We start from the raw sequence: 16,258 nt of genomic DNA, 5'->3' as shown, positions 1-16,258 counted from the left end.
TAATTTTACTTCTTCCTTTCCAATTTGGATGCCTTTTCTTTTTCTTTTTTCTTTTTTTTTTTTTTTTTGCCCTGTTGTTCTAGCTAAGACTTCTGGTACAGTGTCAATAGTGGTGGTGAAAGTGGGCATCCTTGTCTTGTTCCTCATGTTAGAGGGAAAGCTTTCAGTTTCTTAACCACTGAGTGTAATGTTTGCTGTGTATGCTTATTGTCTTTTAACCTACTAAGTCAGAGGTTATCACCTGAGAACTTGTTAGAAATGCTAGCTCTTAAGACCCACCCCCAATCTTCTGATTCTGAAACTATGGGAAGTGGGGTTTAGCAATCTGGATTTTCAGAAACCCTCTGGATGATTTTGATGCACACTAAAGTTTAAGAACCACTGCACTAGAGTTTAAGCGTAGGTTAGAACCTGTGCTTTATTTTATTATCTTTGTATTCCTTTTAGTTCTCTTGTGGGATTAATTAGTGTTGAATAGCTTTAAAAAAATCAGTGTTCCTCAAAGTGCCTACATAATCTCTTCGCTCGTCTGCATGTCTTGAATCACCATGAATAACTGGAGATTCATTGTTAGACATTCACAAGGTTCACTAGAAGACTTCACATTTTGTATTAAGTCTTAGACCCTTAGCAAACAGCGCAAGTGTACTTTTTTTTTTTTTTAATTAATTTATTTTTGGCTGCGTTGGGTCTTCATTGCTGTGTGCGGGCTTCTCATTGTGGCGGCTTCTCTTGTTGCGGAGCACGGGTTTCAGTAGTTGTGGCACGCGAGCCCAGGTGGCTCACGGGCTCTAGAGCGCAGGCTCAGTAGTTGTGGCGCACGGGCTTAGGTGCTCCGCAACATGTGGGATCTTCCCGGACCAGGGCTCAAACCCGTGTCCCCTGCATTGGCAGGCGGATTCTTAACCACTGCGCCACCAGGGAAGCCCGCAAGTGTACTTTTATTTAGACCATTTGTTTTGATAAGTGCTTTCACCATAATTATCTGGTTACCTATTAGCTGTGGCCTTATCCATATGACTACTTCAACGAGCAAGAAATTATATTTTGGCTATTTAGAAAGACTCAGGTGTCTTTTTTTTTTTTTAAAATAGGGTTCATTGGATTTTATCACATCAATGTTTTGCCCTTGCTTTATTTTTCTCATTAGTTTTCCTTTATCTTGCTGTGTTGTGATCTCAGTCCTCTTACATCCTTCCCCCCTGCCACCCCTTTCATCCTTTTTGAACAAGATAATATTTAAGTTAATAAGCTAAGAATGTGATTTATTACTACTAATGGCTGTTGTTGAAAGTAGCCATTTGGACACACAAGTACCAGTTTATAGACAATTACAATCATAACATTCTACTTACTCACTACTTGTTTACCTACTGGCGAATATTCAGTTTATAAAAAATACCATTTTAAAATGTCAAAATTGTGGTATAATTAATTATTTATAGCTAATCTATTTCTGAGACTAATTTAAATGATAATATGTACCCTGGATTCCCATTTTCCACCACTTTCAGATGTCTAAACCTCATTTGTACATTCTCCTCGTGTCAGTCTAGTTAACTCTTTTCCCAGGACGGGTGAATATTCTGAATATAGTATCAGAGCAAGGGGTATCTACATGTGTGGGCTCTGGGGGGATCCCTGGTAGCAGGGAAGAAGCACAGAGTGAAGCAGAATGGTCATACAGCCATGGCAGGGGCTTAGAAGCTCTCCATGAGCTATGTGTCCCTAGAAATACAACATTGCTGGACTTTCCTTCAGTCTCTTTGATGTGAGAATAAAGTTGTAGGATCATTGCATGAATTACTGTTGGTTGAATAATTAAGCCACTCTCCAACCTTTCTTGTTCACAGTTTGCTGTAAGTAAATGAAAAATCAATTTATTAACAAATGCTAGCAGACTTTTACGATGTTAGACCATGTACTTGCATATTGCGGTTAAATTTTTTAATGACTATAAACTGATCATAGCTCTTGTTTGTGTCTCACATCTTGTTCAGTGAAAAAAAGGGAATGTTCATTGCAGCACTATTTACAGTAGCCAGGAGATGGAAGCAACCTGAGTGTCCATCGACAGATGAATGGATAAAGAAGATGTGGCACATATATGCAATGGAATATTACTCAGCCATAAAAAGAAACGAAATTGAGTTATTTGTAGTGAGGTGGATGGACCTAGAGTCTGTCATACAGAGTGAAGTAAGTCAGAAAGAGAAAAACAAATACCGTATGCTAACACATATATATGGAATCTGAAAAAAAAAATGGTTCTGATGAACCTAGGGGCAGGACAGGGATAAAGACACAGACTTAGAGAACGGACTTGAGGACACGGCGAAGGGGAAGGGGGAAGGGTAAGCTGGGACGAAGTGAGAGAGTGGCATGGACTTATATACACTACCAAATGTAAAGTAGCTAGTGGGAAGCAGCCACATAGCACAGGGAGATCAGCTCCGTGCTTTGTGACCACCTAGAGGGTTGGGATAGGGAGGGTGGGAGGGAGATGAGAGGGAGGGGATATGGGGATATATGTATGCCTATAGCTGATTCACTTTGTTATACAGCAGAAACTAACACAACATTGTAAAGCAATTATACTCCAATAAAGATGTTAAAAAAATTAAAAAAAAAAGGGGTGGGGGGTTCTTGACTGTTGAAGTCACAGCCTGAAAGTGATCAAATTTCCCAAGGCATTTTTTTCATGGAATTACTTGGCTTTTAGCAAACATTCTAGTTCCAGTTCTAGAAATTGTACGTGTGACATCTTTCATCTGTCTGAGGAAGAGTTCATGTGGTCTCTAGCTGAACTTCTTAATTAGTTTCTCAAAAAAAAAAAAATCTGAAGTAGTTTGGAAGTGTATGTTTGTGTTCAAATTATTTAATCTATGTGTATGTATATTTGTGTAGACCTACCTTTATGTAACAAGACTGTTTAATTAAAGAGGGTTCTAGATATCCTAAGAGATTTAAAAAGTTTTTTTCCAAAAAGTTTAATAGATCGATGATTTCCCAATACAGTCAGAAAGGAAGTTAGTTTGGGGAGATTGTGTGCCTTTTTTACCCCTCACATATCCGGTGTTGGTGGTTTGAACAAGAAGAGAACCATTTTCCACATATTCTCAGGGCTATATCCTTTCAGTCTTCTGTGTCACGAGATTATCGATTAAAAATCAAAAGGAATCTAGTAGTCCTAAAAGTTTAGGAAGAGAAGTTTGTGTTTTAATTAGGGAAGAATTATGATAGTATCAGGAGGTTCTCAAACACAAGCTGTTGAGCAGAGGCAGTAAACTCACTGATTGGGAGATAAGTATTTCGGGAGACAGTAACTTTTCTCATACCACCATTGTGAAAGGGATTTTATTTTCCTAGCTTTTAAACTCCTGAATGCCTGTGTATGCAATGGTTTATTTCAGAAAGGAGAGAAACCTTAGGGTTCTAGGGCAGAGCTGAGTTTCGGAAACCATTACTGTATATTTCGCAAGGCTTTTTGAAAGGGTTTTGATGACAGTGTCAAGAGGAAGGGGGAACAAGCATGTTAAAGTCATTTGGCTACTTTTGAAACCAAGGCCAGGAAGAAAACATTTTCTGGCTGTAAATCATTTACTTGTCCGACATTCTTTAAAGCATTTTATACAAATGACTTTAACAGTTTTAGGGGTCATGCCTGGGGTTAAGAGACTGTTTGCCTGGTATACATTTTGGTGATTAAAAAGTAATACTTTATTGAAGTGGTAGCATTTCTGTTCACACTCTGCACTGTGAAATATTTGATATTTATCTGCTGAGGAAGGTTTGCCTCGTAAGTCAGTATTGTACACAGAGTATGCGTGTTGACTTTATGTGTTACAGGGACATGCACTGTTAAAAAAATAGTGCTTAAAATGTAATTGTAATGAAAGAACAGGAAAAAACAAAAAACTATAAATAAAAAAAGAGAAAAATTGTAAAGATTGCTAACATTTTGATGAGTGGTTATTACGCCATGCACTACCCTAAATGCTTTTACATGTATTATTGAATTTAGTCTTTAAACCCAAACCTGTGAGGTAGGAATTGTTATTCTCATTGACAGCTGAGGCATAGAAAGGCTAAGTGAATTGTCCAACGTCACACAACCAGTGTGAATAGTGAGCTGGGAAATGAAACCAGGCGGAGGCCACGCTCTTAATGACTGCTTATAGAGCTGAGTGCATTGACCCTTGGATTTCAAAGGTAGTACTCAGGCTAAGAGTCAAATAGTTGTCTATGATTTTTAAGTGAATCAATTCAAATAAAAATATTTAGTAAATACCTAAATGTCTTAATGGCTGTGGCAAAAATGCTAAAGCTGATGAGAAAGATGGATTTGGAAGATGAATTTGGAAAGTGCCTTCAGTGATTGCTGGATGTATTAGTTGGAATGGTACTTAAAAATACAGTGGGGTCGTGGAATTATCCATTCTTATGCCATTGTCATCCTTTTCTTTAACTGATTACCAGTGTGTTACTATGTGAGAGACTACTGTGGTATTTTGTATGTGTTCAGAGATTATCAGATAGTTTAGTACTTTGGCATATTGTCCATGAAGTTGCAGCGACTCTAGTCGTGTGGAATGTTACATGAATATTCAAATCTTTTCTGCGCTTCTCCTATATGTTTTTCCTATACTTGTAGACCTTTTGATGGGCACCCCAGCATCCCTGTCCCTCCACAGTTTTCCTGAGAAGTAGTTGTAACATTGCATCGTACTGTGAGGTGAAAGGTGCATTGTGCTTGTATGTAAGTGCAGCACTGGGTGGCAGGGTCTGTCTTCTTTTGCCAAGAAAAGTGTTGTATTTTTCTTGGTTTTTGTTACAGCGGAGCAGTTTTCATTGCCGCCAGCACAACACACATTAGGAGAAAGCAAATAAACAACACAGGGCACTTGGAGCCAGGAAGTCGCATCTCAAGACTAGAAACACAGCTTTGGATTGACATTTGGGACATGGGTTGCTAAATAGGGGAGCCACCTGTCAAACTGAAAACCAGTGACCTGAGGTTCTTAAACTTCCAGGGAAACCATTTAGTCATAGGATCTTTGGAAGGGTGTCAGATGTTGATTTTGATGTTATGACAATCAGTTTCCTTGTAATTAAATATTAACTCAAACTGTGTCTTAGGTAACTGAGCTTTGCCTTGCCTTTCTTTGTTTCCTTAGACATGCGATTAACATTTGTTGAATTTAATATTTTGAAACTAACCTCTTGTTAATTGAATGCTTTACTTTGAAATAATCCAAGTAAATTCGGTATGAATATTCCTAATAGTGTCTAGTTTTAAAATATAATCTGTTTTTACCCCCTGCCTTATAAGAGACTTGTCAAATTCAGTTGGTTTGGAGTATTTTAAAGGTTTCTTCTATGTCAAATTAATGGCATGTTACAGTAAATTATTGAAAATAATAATCGAAATGAAAATTGTAAACCCAAAGTCTATAGGAGCTTTTTAAACCAGAGGAGATAAACTCATTAAAAATTTATTTACTTAAGCATATATTGATAATACATTATTTTAAAGGGAAAAAAGGAAACTTTTTGCCCTACTTTGTTAGACTACTCTTAACTGAGCAGCCTTAATTTATGGAACTTGAGGCTTTGGGAATCATTAAATATTTATAAAGATGCTCATAGGGACTTCCCTGGTGGTGCAGTGGTTAAGAATCTGCCTGCCAGTGCAGGGGACACAGGTTCGATCCCTGGTCAGGGAAGATCCCACATGCCGTGGAGCAACTAAGCCCGTGCGCTACAACTAACGAGCCTGTGCTCTAGAGCCCGCGAGCCACGACTGCTGAGCCCGAGCGCCACAACTACTGAGCCCGAACGCCACAACCTCTGAAGCCTGTGCACCCTAGAGCCTGCGTGCTGCAACTACTGAAGCCCGTGTGCCTAGAGCCTGTGCTCCGCAACAAGAGAAGCCACCGCAATGAGAAGCCCGTGCACCACAACAAAGAGTAGCCACCACTCGCCACAACTAGAGAAAGCCTGCACACAGCAACGAAGACCCAGCGCAGCCGAAAAAAAAAATATTAAAAAAAAAAAAAGATGCTCATAGCTGTTCCCCCACCCCCACCCCCTTGACTTATGCGGCTGGAGAATTCCTTTTCATTTGTGATTTCAGGTCTAAGGCATGAGGTACCGATTACTGAAGAGAAAATAGTCAGTGATTCTCTTCAGTTTTGATAATATTTTCAAATACCAATGATTAGTTTGAATAATGTATATTTCTTCAGCTGTTAATATCTTACTCTTGCCTCTTTTAGGGCCTGCTGAAGTTCCCATGATGTCACCCAATGGATCCATTCCTCCCATCCACGTGCCTCCAGGTTATATTTCACAGGTAAACCATTTAATAGACTTCTCTACTCACTATGGGCACTGTCATTATTCCAAAACAATATATGGCCTCAAAAACTTATTCCAGGATTAATTTAGTTAGGATAATGCTAGAGTTGTGGGGTTTTTTTGTTTTCCTTTTTTTGTTTTTGTTTTTGATTTTTGTGTGTGTGGCACCACATGGTCCTTCCTGAATCTTGCCGCTTGACGTGCCAGAAAGTCAGCGGGAGGGAAACACAGCAGGGTTACCAGGCTGCCCTCCTCTGAGGTGGGTTTCACACTTGACCATTTGATGGTGGTTCCTTCATTGAGTCTACTGCCTTAGAGACTTCCTTCTACCTGTACCACAATTTGCTAGAAAAAAAAAGCTTGTAGACTTAATTAGTAAAAAATATCAAAGGAGACATATAGTTAACATAAATAGGGTCTGCCCTCTGTTATAGGAGTCCCATTTTTCTGTAATGTGGCATGACTTGGGCTTGATAAATTACTGAATATAATGTGAGAACTTCGCTGTTTGTACTTAAATTTCTCTGAAATTGGATTATTTCTTAAGTAAAAAAAAAAAAAAAGCAATAGCTGTTTTAAAAGTAGTAGCAGGACTTCCCTGGCGGTCCAGTGGGTAGGACTCGGCGCTTTCACTGCCGAGGGTGCGGGTTCAATCCCTGGTCAGGGAACTAAGATCCCACAAGCCTCTCAGTTCGGCCCCCCCCAAAAAAAAAAGAAAGAAAAAAGCAGTAGCAGCAATTTCAGAGGTGTGTTGGAAAGATTGAAAAAAAAAAAGTTAAAGGATAAAGTTGTACTCCTATTCCTGGATAAGGTTTAAAGTCTTCAGGGTGCCTGGAACATGGGCATCTGTATATACTTTTGTTTTTTGTCCTCAGCTCCTAAGACAACTTGAACTCTCCCTGCACTACTTCCTCCCCAAATACCTAACTAACCAACTGTTTTTCTCCCTTTCTGCCACTATTGTACTTTTCTGATTATAATGGCATCTTACATTCAATGGAAAAAATCTGAGAAGGCAGAAGAGTAGAAAAAAAGAAAATATTTGTAATTTTACTACCCACAGAAGACGATAATCTTTGTGTTAACATTTTTTGGATTATAGTCTTCCAGATTTTTTTTTCTTTCTCTCTCTGTCTGCTTTTAAAATGGTTTAAAAATCTGTAATTTTCATTTTCAGTGATTTTGCTGGGGAGAAAAAATTGGCAGCTACATAGGAAAATTGCTGAAGTGCAGGCAGGAATCAAAGAAGATTTATCCTTCTCTGATGTAAAAACTTATCCATTTCTTCACTGTCCAAGCCATAGTGCAGCCACTGTAATTTCATTTTTTCCATCCCTACTTCTTTTATGTGAGCCAGTTTGACATCTTTTTTGTTTTTTTTTTTTGGAGGAGCCAGAATGTTGGCCCATCTTCCCCCTGTTGCAAGTAAATGACTTGTTTTACACAAGTCTTTGTAAATAAGGATAACTGAAGGAGAAAAGGGTGCAGAGCAAGCCCTTCCAGCCAGGACACATGATGGTGGATCACATTCACGTCACCAGTCAATTAACAGAAAAGAACAAGGAATGTAGAATTCCATTATGTCTCCCACTCATTTATTTGAGGAAGTGTTTCATTCCCTTGAACCAGAGTACAGTTCTCACCATTGTGATGGCTGAAATAACACCTCCTTTTATGCTAAATGCCCATTTAAGGAATACCAGTTAAAAATTGAACATTCTAGTGGAGAGAAGCTGTAATGTGCTTTTTCTTGCTAGTGGTGTTGCTGTGATTGTATTAACTGCCAAACATTTATTAGGATTCCTAGGAAAAATAGAAACTTTTAGATCATGGTGTATTTCTGATTCTGAAAAACTTCTATAGAAAATCTAAGTAGAAAGAGGAAAAGCAGAACTGTAAACTTACTTTCATAAAGCTGATGATGGAAGCATAGTGAAACACTTTCTGAACTCAGAATTATGGCAGAAAGTGCTAGGAGATATTTGAAGAATAGTAAAAATGGAATAATTTGGATTCCGAATTGAAAAAGAACAAGAAGCAGTCTGTAAGGCACATATTCAACTCTTTTTAGACTGGGCTCTCTGCTCAGAAGATGAGCCCAGAGTTAAATAGCCTTCTCAGTGGTAACATTATAACTTTAATGATATTTGACAGTGAAGTGTCTTAAGTAAAAGTGATTATTATAATGAAGAAAATTGAGAACCTGAAGAGGTACAACATCTTCTTTAAGGCTGACCGTATACACATTTGAAAGGAATTAAGAAGGTTAGAACCAAGTATACAATGTCTTAGGAGACTTGTGAAGGAGCAAAATACATTTTTGTTATGCAGTTGTGGGACGAAATAATCACTTAAAAAAAAAAATCCCCCTCCTGGCTAGACATATGTGAGAATGCCCAATACTAGTCTGTCTCTATGCAATACAGTCTACACCTCAACCCCACAGTCCTTTTCCTCAAATACATGTGGCTTCCTTGTTCAGATCTAGAGTTAGGTGTACATTGCGTAGCGGTACAGTTAAAGGTCTCTGTTGTAGTATATGGATTCTTAATATTCAACCCTGTCCTCCTTTTGAGAGTCACCTTTTCCTGTTGCCCCACATTGCTACCACCTTAAAACTCTGTCCCCTGGGTTTTTCTCAACTTCATACTTTTGTACCCATTATTTCTCTCTTCTTGGAGAACTCTAGAGCCCTTCTTTGTCTGACAGTTCAATAATTCTTCTACTCAAATACCCCTCCTCAATGTGACCACTTTAGAACCTCTAACACAGAGATGGTTGTTTTTGTTTTTTTTGTTTGTTTGTTTTTTTCCAGCATCTTTGGTACTTTGTCCCCATCTCTGTCATGAAACACAATACATTTTATAACCATCCTCAAGAATCTTAATGCTTCATTGGGATTATATCTGAGAATTTAGAATACTGCCTGGTACATAGCAGGTACTTGATAAGTGCTTTTAAATGGAAGTGATTCGCCAACCTGAAATAAAGTAAATACAGGATAGATTCATAGGTTTGGTTTGCAGGTTCAAGTAGAGTAGTAATACGCCTGATAGCTGGAAAATTAGCAAGATCAGAGTGATGTATACCTGCAAGGAATGAAATGCTCTGAATGTGGATTTAAGAGAGAGGAGTGCCAAGATAGTTCAATAGAGGAAGGAATAGTCTCTTCAACAAATAGTGCATTGACAACTGGTTATCCAGATGCAACAGAATGAAGTTGGACCTCTACCTCACACCATATACAAAAATTAACTCAAAATGGATCATATACGTAAGAGCTAAAACTGTGTAACTCTAGGAGTATAATTTTGTAACCTTGGATTAGGCAATGGAATCTTAGATATGACACCAAAAGCACAAGCAGCAAAAGAAGAAAACAGATAAATTTGACTTCATCCAAATTACAACTTTTTGTGCTGCCAAGGTTACCATCGACACAATGAAAAGAGAACTCATAGATTGGGAGAAAATATATGCAAATCATATATTTTAGAAGGGACTTGTATCCAGAATATATAAGGAAATCTTAACAGCTCAAGATTAAAAAGACAAAAAACCCAGTTTAAATATGGGCAAAGGATCAGAATAGACATTCTCCAAAAACAATGTACAAATGGCCAAATAGTACATGAAAAGATGGTGAACATCATTTAACCATCAGGGAAATGAAATCAAAACCACAGTGCAATATACTTCACACACACTAGGATGGCTTTAGTCAAAGAGACAAGTAGGAACAAGTGTTGGCAAGGATGTGGAACAATTGGAACCCTCATACACTGCCTGTGGTAATGTAAAATGGTACAGCTGCTTTGGAAGATAGTCTGGCATTTCCTCAAATGGTTAAATATAGAGTTACCATGTGAGTCTGCTATTCCACTCCTGGGTAAATACCCAAGAGGAGAGAAAACATATGTTTATACACAAAAAAGCTTGTACATGAATATTCATAGCAGCACTATTCATAATAACCCCAATGTGGAAACAACCCAAATGTCCATCAGCTTATGAATGGATAAACATGTTGTGATATATCCATAAAATGGACTATTATTCAGCCATAAGAAGGAATGAAGTACTTACACATGCTAAAAAGTGGATGAACCTTGAAAATATTGTGCTAAGTGAAAGAAGCCAGACACAAAAGCCATATACAGTATCATGCCATTTATATATAATGTTCAGAATAGGCAAATCCATAGACACTGATAACATATTAGTTGTTGCCAGGGGCTGAGGGAGAGAGTATTAGGGAGTTGCTGCTAATGGGTATGGTATTCTTTTTGGGGCGATGACAGTGTTCTGGAAACAAATAGTGGTAGTGGTCACTCAACCCTGAATATACTAAAAACCAACTGAATCACACACTTTAAAAGAATGGATTTTGTGGTATGTAAATTACACCTCAATAAAGCTATTACAAAAGAGGGGGGAGGGAAAGATAGTGACTAGTCCTAATTATTAATCAGCAAACAGTGGCACAGCTGGGAACAATGGCCCAGCCTGTCTTGGTGCCTGTGTTGATGGTGGTAATAACTACTGTGTGTGCTGTGCACTCTGCTAAATGCTTTATTTACGTTTCTAGTTTTCACCATCCTAACTTTACATACGAGGAAGCTAAGGCCCTGAGTTGAACCAGGATTGCAACCCAGGCATTTCTGAACTCACTGACCTTTTCCCCACTATGATGTGGTCTCTAAGTCAGTGACAGAGCCTACTTTGATGGATATACATTTGACCCTTGAAGAACATGAGTTGAAACTGTGCAGGTCCACTTATATGTGGATTTTTTTCAGTACTAAATACTCAGTACTACACGATCCGTGGTTGGTTGATTCCATGGATGAGGAGCTACAGATAAGGAGAGCTGATTATAAGTTATTTGTGGACTTCTGACTGTGAGGCGGGTCGGTGCCCCTAACGCCCACCTTGTTCAAGGATTAACTGTATTTGCTTCATGTTACATTGCTTTTTGACAATGTGAGTGTGGATGTGTGGTGTGTCTACTTGTGCATCTCTAATACTAAAACCCCAGCTACTCATATATGAGATGGTACATTATTGTAAGAAAATTGAAGAGAGAGGTAAGTAAATGATTAAAGACATTACAGTAGTCACTCTAAACTGAGTCAATGGGGAATTTCTTGGTTGTAGCATTCATTCCATACTTCAGTAGCTAAAAGTGCTTTAAAGGGCTTCCCTGGTGGCGCAGTGGTTGAGAATCTGCCTGCCAATGCAGCAGACAAGGGTTCGATCCGTGGTCCGGGAAGATCCCACATGCCACGGAGCAACTAAGCCCGTGCGCCACAACTACTGAGCCTGTGCTCTAGAGCCCGTGAGCCACAACTACTGAGCCCACGTGCTGCAACTACTGAAGCCCACGTGCCTAGAGCCCGTGCTCAACAATGAGAGAAGCCACCGTAATGAGAAACCCACGCACTGCAACGAAGAGTAGCTCCTGCTCGCCACAACTAGAGAAAGACCACGCGCAGCAACGAAGACCCAACACAGCCAAAAATAAATAAATAAACATAATAAATAATTTTTTTTAAAAAGCGCTTTAAAGATAAATTGATAAACTTGATCAAGTTGACAAAATACCAGTGTCAGTAATGAGCAGATGATCTTATAGAAAGACAAACAGGTGGAGTTGAGACAGCTCTGCTCTGACGCACAGTCAACAGCACAGCCTGTGTTTTCTTAGGTTGGGAAGGACTGACCCTGTGGGCTTTAGAGATAGTGTGGACTAGGGCAGGAGAACAGTGGAATCTTATCTGAGATAGTAAGCTTTTCTTTGTTGTAGTGCGAGTGTGTGTTTTGTGCTTTACTTTTTGGTGGGAGGCTGGGGGAGGTTTGAGGAAAATGTGATCTGACATTTTCAACTTGAGAGAAAATACAGGCTAAGTTTTTTTTTTTTTTTTTTTTTTTCCACCTGTGAGAAAGTGGATTTAGGTGAGAGGGAATTTAATTTAGCCTTATCCACTTATCACCATTATTTCCATTATGTAAAAGCATTTATTAGTGTGATTAGGGTTGAAGCTATGGGAAAAGAGGGCGAGCTAGGAAGAACATGGACATTACTTGAAAAGGCCTGCCTTCGTATTCCACCATGGCTACTTCCGTGTAGCTTTTACAAACTCTTTTGCCACATAGGTGAATGCCTACCTGATGTGGCAGAGGGAAGAATTAAGAAACGCTATGTAAGGTGTGTAGTCCACAGTGGCATTCACTAAGTGGTAGCTATTAGAATGAAGAAGCCTGTTAGAACAATTTCAGTGAAAGTTTGGCAGAATTTGCCTTCCTCAATACATATTGAGATCATGCCATATGAAGCAAATTTTTCCTTTCATTGTATACGTCCCTGGTTTTTCTTAAATTTTTTTAACCTCATCATTAACTTTTGAAGAATTTATATATAAAAATTTCTTAAGCAGATGCCTTGAGTTTTATGTTCCATGCTTCCATAGTAATTTATGAAACATTTTCAAAAGTTACAGGGAAAGGTTTCATGTAGACCCCCAGATTTAAAAAGCATATGAAGAGACAAAGTGAAACATCCAAGTTAATGTTCCATCATTTGAGAAACTACTCTTCTTTTTCCAGGTTAATTGATGTAACCTAAAAACTTCAAAGAGTAGTCAAAATAAGTGTTTCTGTTGTTATAGCAGAAGTACACACTTTAACCCATTCCGTTGTTTTGGGGATTAGTTAATGGGTAGATACCTGTTGAAATTATATTCCATTAATAATAATTATAATAATACATAATATAATAATATTTATAATATTTAATAATATAATATTATATTCCATTTCTCTTGACCGGGGAGAGACAAGAAATCTATTTAAAAACACGTTTAAATTTTGGTTTGGTTGGTCATTCTCCAGTGAGGCTTGTTTTAAGAGTTGGCCAGAAATCAGAGCCCTGTGGAGAAACAATGGGGCCTGTTAGGTGGAAGCCATGGAATGCTTTTCTCCATTTTGTTCAGCCAAGTCGGCTGAGCTATGAGCATTAGCCTCAACTGCTTCCCTTTGGTAATTACAACCTGGTGTTAAACTAATGCTGTGCTTCACCTTCAACGTTGTAAAAATGATGAGCAGGAAGGAACGTGGGGCATTGCCCTGTGCCTGGGTAGACCAAGAGTCAGACCCATTTGGCGGCCAATAATAAGAAAATTGGAATCTCTTTCAAAACTTTAAATCCTCTGGAAAAATTGACTTTTCTGTAGGAAGTTAGGAAGATATTTCACAGTGAACAGTGTGTGTGCACACAGTGTGTACATGGGTGTTGGGAGCTTCTGTGGAAAAGAGCGGAGGACTTACGTACCCATTCTGTTTTTGTTTCTGTCATCATCAGATTTACAATAACTTTATTTTCCATTTTATGGCTTATTTTGTCTGAGGAGCGATTACAGACAAGGTTGGCGATGCTAAATTAAAGAGATGTACCCTCCCCTCAAAGCATTGTGCAAGTTTTCTCTTTGAGTCCTCTGTCTCCCTGTACTGCATTTTCTCTTGGATTTCTTTCCTTTGTTTCTACGATCCTGGCATTGTGACCTAATAGAACACAGGATTAGCAGGGTGAAATATGTGTCCTGTTCATCACTGTATCTCTAGTTCCTTGAAAGGTGTCAAGCACATACTAGGCATTTATCAAAATTTGGCTGACTTTTGGAGTCATTTTTATCTTGTGGAGGGAGGAGGGCAAAGGAAAGTGTTTGAGGATCTCTGAGGTTCTTTTCTAATCTAAAATTAGAGGATTCTCCTGTACTGTTCATACTGCTCCTTAAGAAGGAGACCAAGAGAGAATATAAGTAAGTTTCCATAAGCAATCATCGCCAAAACAGTGGGGCACACTTTTTTGGGATTTAGCATTCTATTGAGTAGAATGCTATTCTTCACTTCTACAGAAAAATGATAGTTGATTTGATAGTTGATTTTCATAGTAATAATATTGAGAAGATGTCACATCTGGAAATGACTTCTGAATCATTGATAAGGATTAAATTATGCACATTACATTATATATGATTTTATCACACAATTCTAGTCTGTCTTTCTAAATTAGTAACCCACTTTTGTCATATGTAACAACTTTTCTTAGAAAATCACATTTGCCCAACCTTTGGGCCCAAAACTTAACCAAGGTTAAGTGGTTATATTCCTACACACACTTTGAAACTCATCGGGTTTACAAACTTGGACTTAACAGTTGTTTTGCTTTGTAATAAATATCTGCTTATCAACAGCACAGATTCTTAATCCTTTCTCGTGCCATGGAACCCACTGCCAGACTGATGAGCATTTTTAAGTGTGAAATATAAAATTCATAGACACAATCTAGAACAACCTGCCTGTGTTTCCATGGATGTAAATGTGTCTGAGAAGCTGGACTGAAAAGATGTTATTGGCTGTGTCTTCTGTGCTGGTCAATGGAGAGGTGCTGGAGGAACAGGAACAGTTACTCCCATTGATTCCTGCTGTTAATAGCTTTATTAATATCTTTTTTAAAAATTGAAGAACAGTTGATTTACAATGTTGTGTTAATCTCTGCTGTACAGCAGAGTGATTCAGTTATACATATATATATACATTTTTAAAACATTCTTTTCCATTATGATTTATCTCAGGATAATTGAATATAGTTCCCTGTGCTATACAGTAAGACCTTGTTGTTTATTATTAATATCTTAAAGGCAGCTCAGTTTGACACAAATTAAACCATCAAGATTGCTACTTACTGTTATCCTCTAACAAATATTCTGTTCCTTAAAACAGCATTTCCATCTAGTCTGAAATAATTGTTTGGTCCATTTTATTAATTGAAACTCTATGGATGTAACTCTTTTCACTTGTCCAATGTTCTCATGCTCCGTACAGATACTGGGGAGTATTAGATTTGATTTTTGATCTTCAAATGTGGTTCTTTTTGGTATTTAGGTTGGTAACATACAATAAAATATGACAAAAGGCACAGCATTTCTAGTGAGAGTACTTGGGTATGAATCTTGTCACCCATTTAGCTGGCCTTAGGTTAATTACTTAATTGCTCCTGAAGATTCTTAATCCAGAATTTAGGACTATGATGTTGCCTATGTTAGAGGATCTTCTGAGTATTATGCGACTTATGTGACTTATTATGCGAGCACTTTATACGTTATTAAGTTGCTTAGCTCTCTCTAAATAGGGCCTCTCTGTCCCTCAAGTTGGGGGCAACTTCCCCTCAAGCTAGGGTAGCCAAGATATGGTAATGGAGCTGGCACCAGCTGAGGACCCAACACCAGTTCTGTGGTTCCTAAGATGTGTCTCAAACCTTGCTGGGCTTCCTTCTTAATGTCCCCTCAGCTATATAGCATTACATACTTTACTGAAGAAGTTGGATTAAAAGAGATACCACAGAAGATGTACTTGTTTCCATACTCCTCTCCAGCCTTCAGTGGTTTTAGTTATAAATCACTCGACAGTCACCTGGAAAGAGCCCTGTCTGTTTAGTAAAGTACTAAAAGTTGATTTGATTTATATATGCCCTAGTTGTGCTCCTTTTTCCAGATTAAAGATTTATGTAAGTGTGAGTGGTTTTTCTGTGTATAAAAGTGTTAGTACATATAAAGCCACCAGAGTGAGGCTTGCCATTTATGAGGGTATCTCCTTATATAGGTCACCTCTTTTTATTTATTTATTTTTTAACATCTTTATTGGAATATAATTGCTTTACAGTGGTGTGTTGGTTTCTGCTTTATAACAAAGTGAATCAGCTATATGTATACATATATCCCCATATCTCTTCCGTCTTGCATCTCCCTCCCTCCCACCTTCCCTATCCCACCCCTCTAGGTGGTCACAGAGCACCGAGCTGATCTCCCTGTGCTATGCGGCTGCTTCCCACTAGCTATCT

The 16,258-nt window shown here is 38.4% G+C and overlaps 1 protein-coding gene across 5 annotated transcripts in view; it reads left to right on the top strand.

Annotated features, from left to right (window-relative positions):
- The window catches only part of FNDC3B (fibronectin type III domain containing 3B), a 350,641-nt gene that overhangs the window by 177,981 nt on the left and 156,402 nt on the right, over positions 1–16,258 (top strand). For all 5 annotated transcript variants that reach the window (XM_061194472.1, XM_061194468.1, XM_061194471.1 and 2 more), the window contains exon 4: positions 6,279–6,355. In XM_061194472.1, the coding sequence (XP_061050455.1) occupies positions 6,279–6,355 (77 nt within the window). The remainder of the gene's footprint in view (positions 1–6,278; positions 6,356–16,258) is intronic.

This window comes from Eubalaena glacialis, chromosome 6, assembly GCF_028564815.1.
Source record: "Eubalaena glacialis isolate mEubGla1 chromosome 6, mEubGla1.1.hap2.+ XY, whole genome shotgun sequence".
NCBI lineage: Eukaryota > Metazoa > Chordata > Mammalia > Artiodactyla > Balaenidae > Eubalaena > Eubalaena glacialis.
The sequence above is the reverse complement of the archived record's forward strand: the minus strand, read 5'-3'. Positions and strand labels throughout refer to the sequence as shown.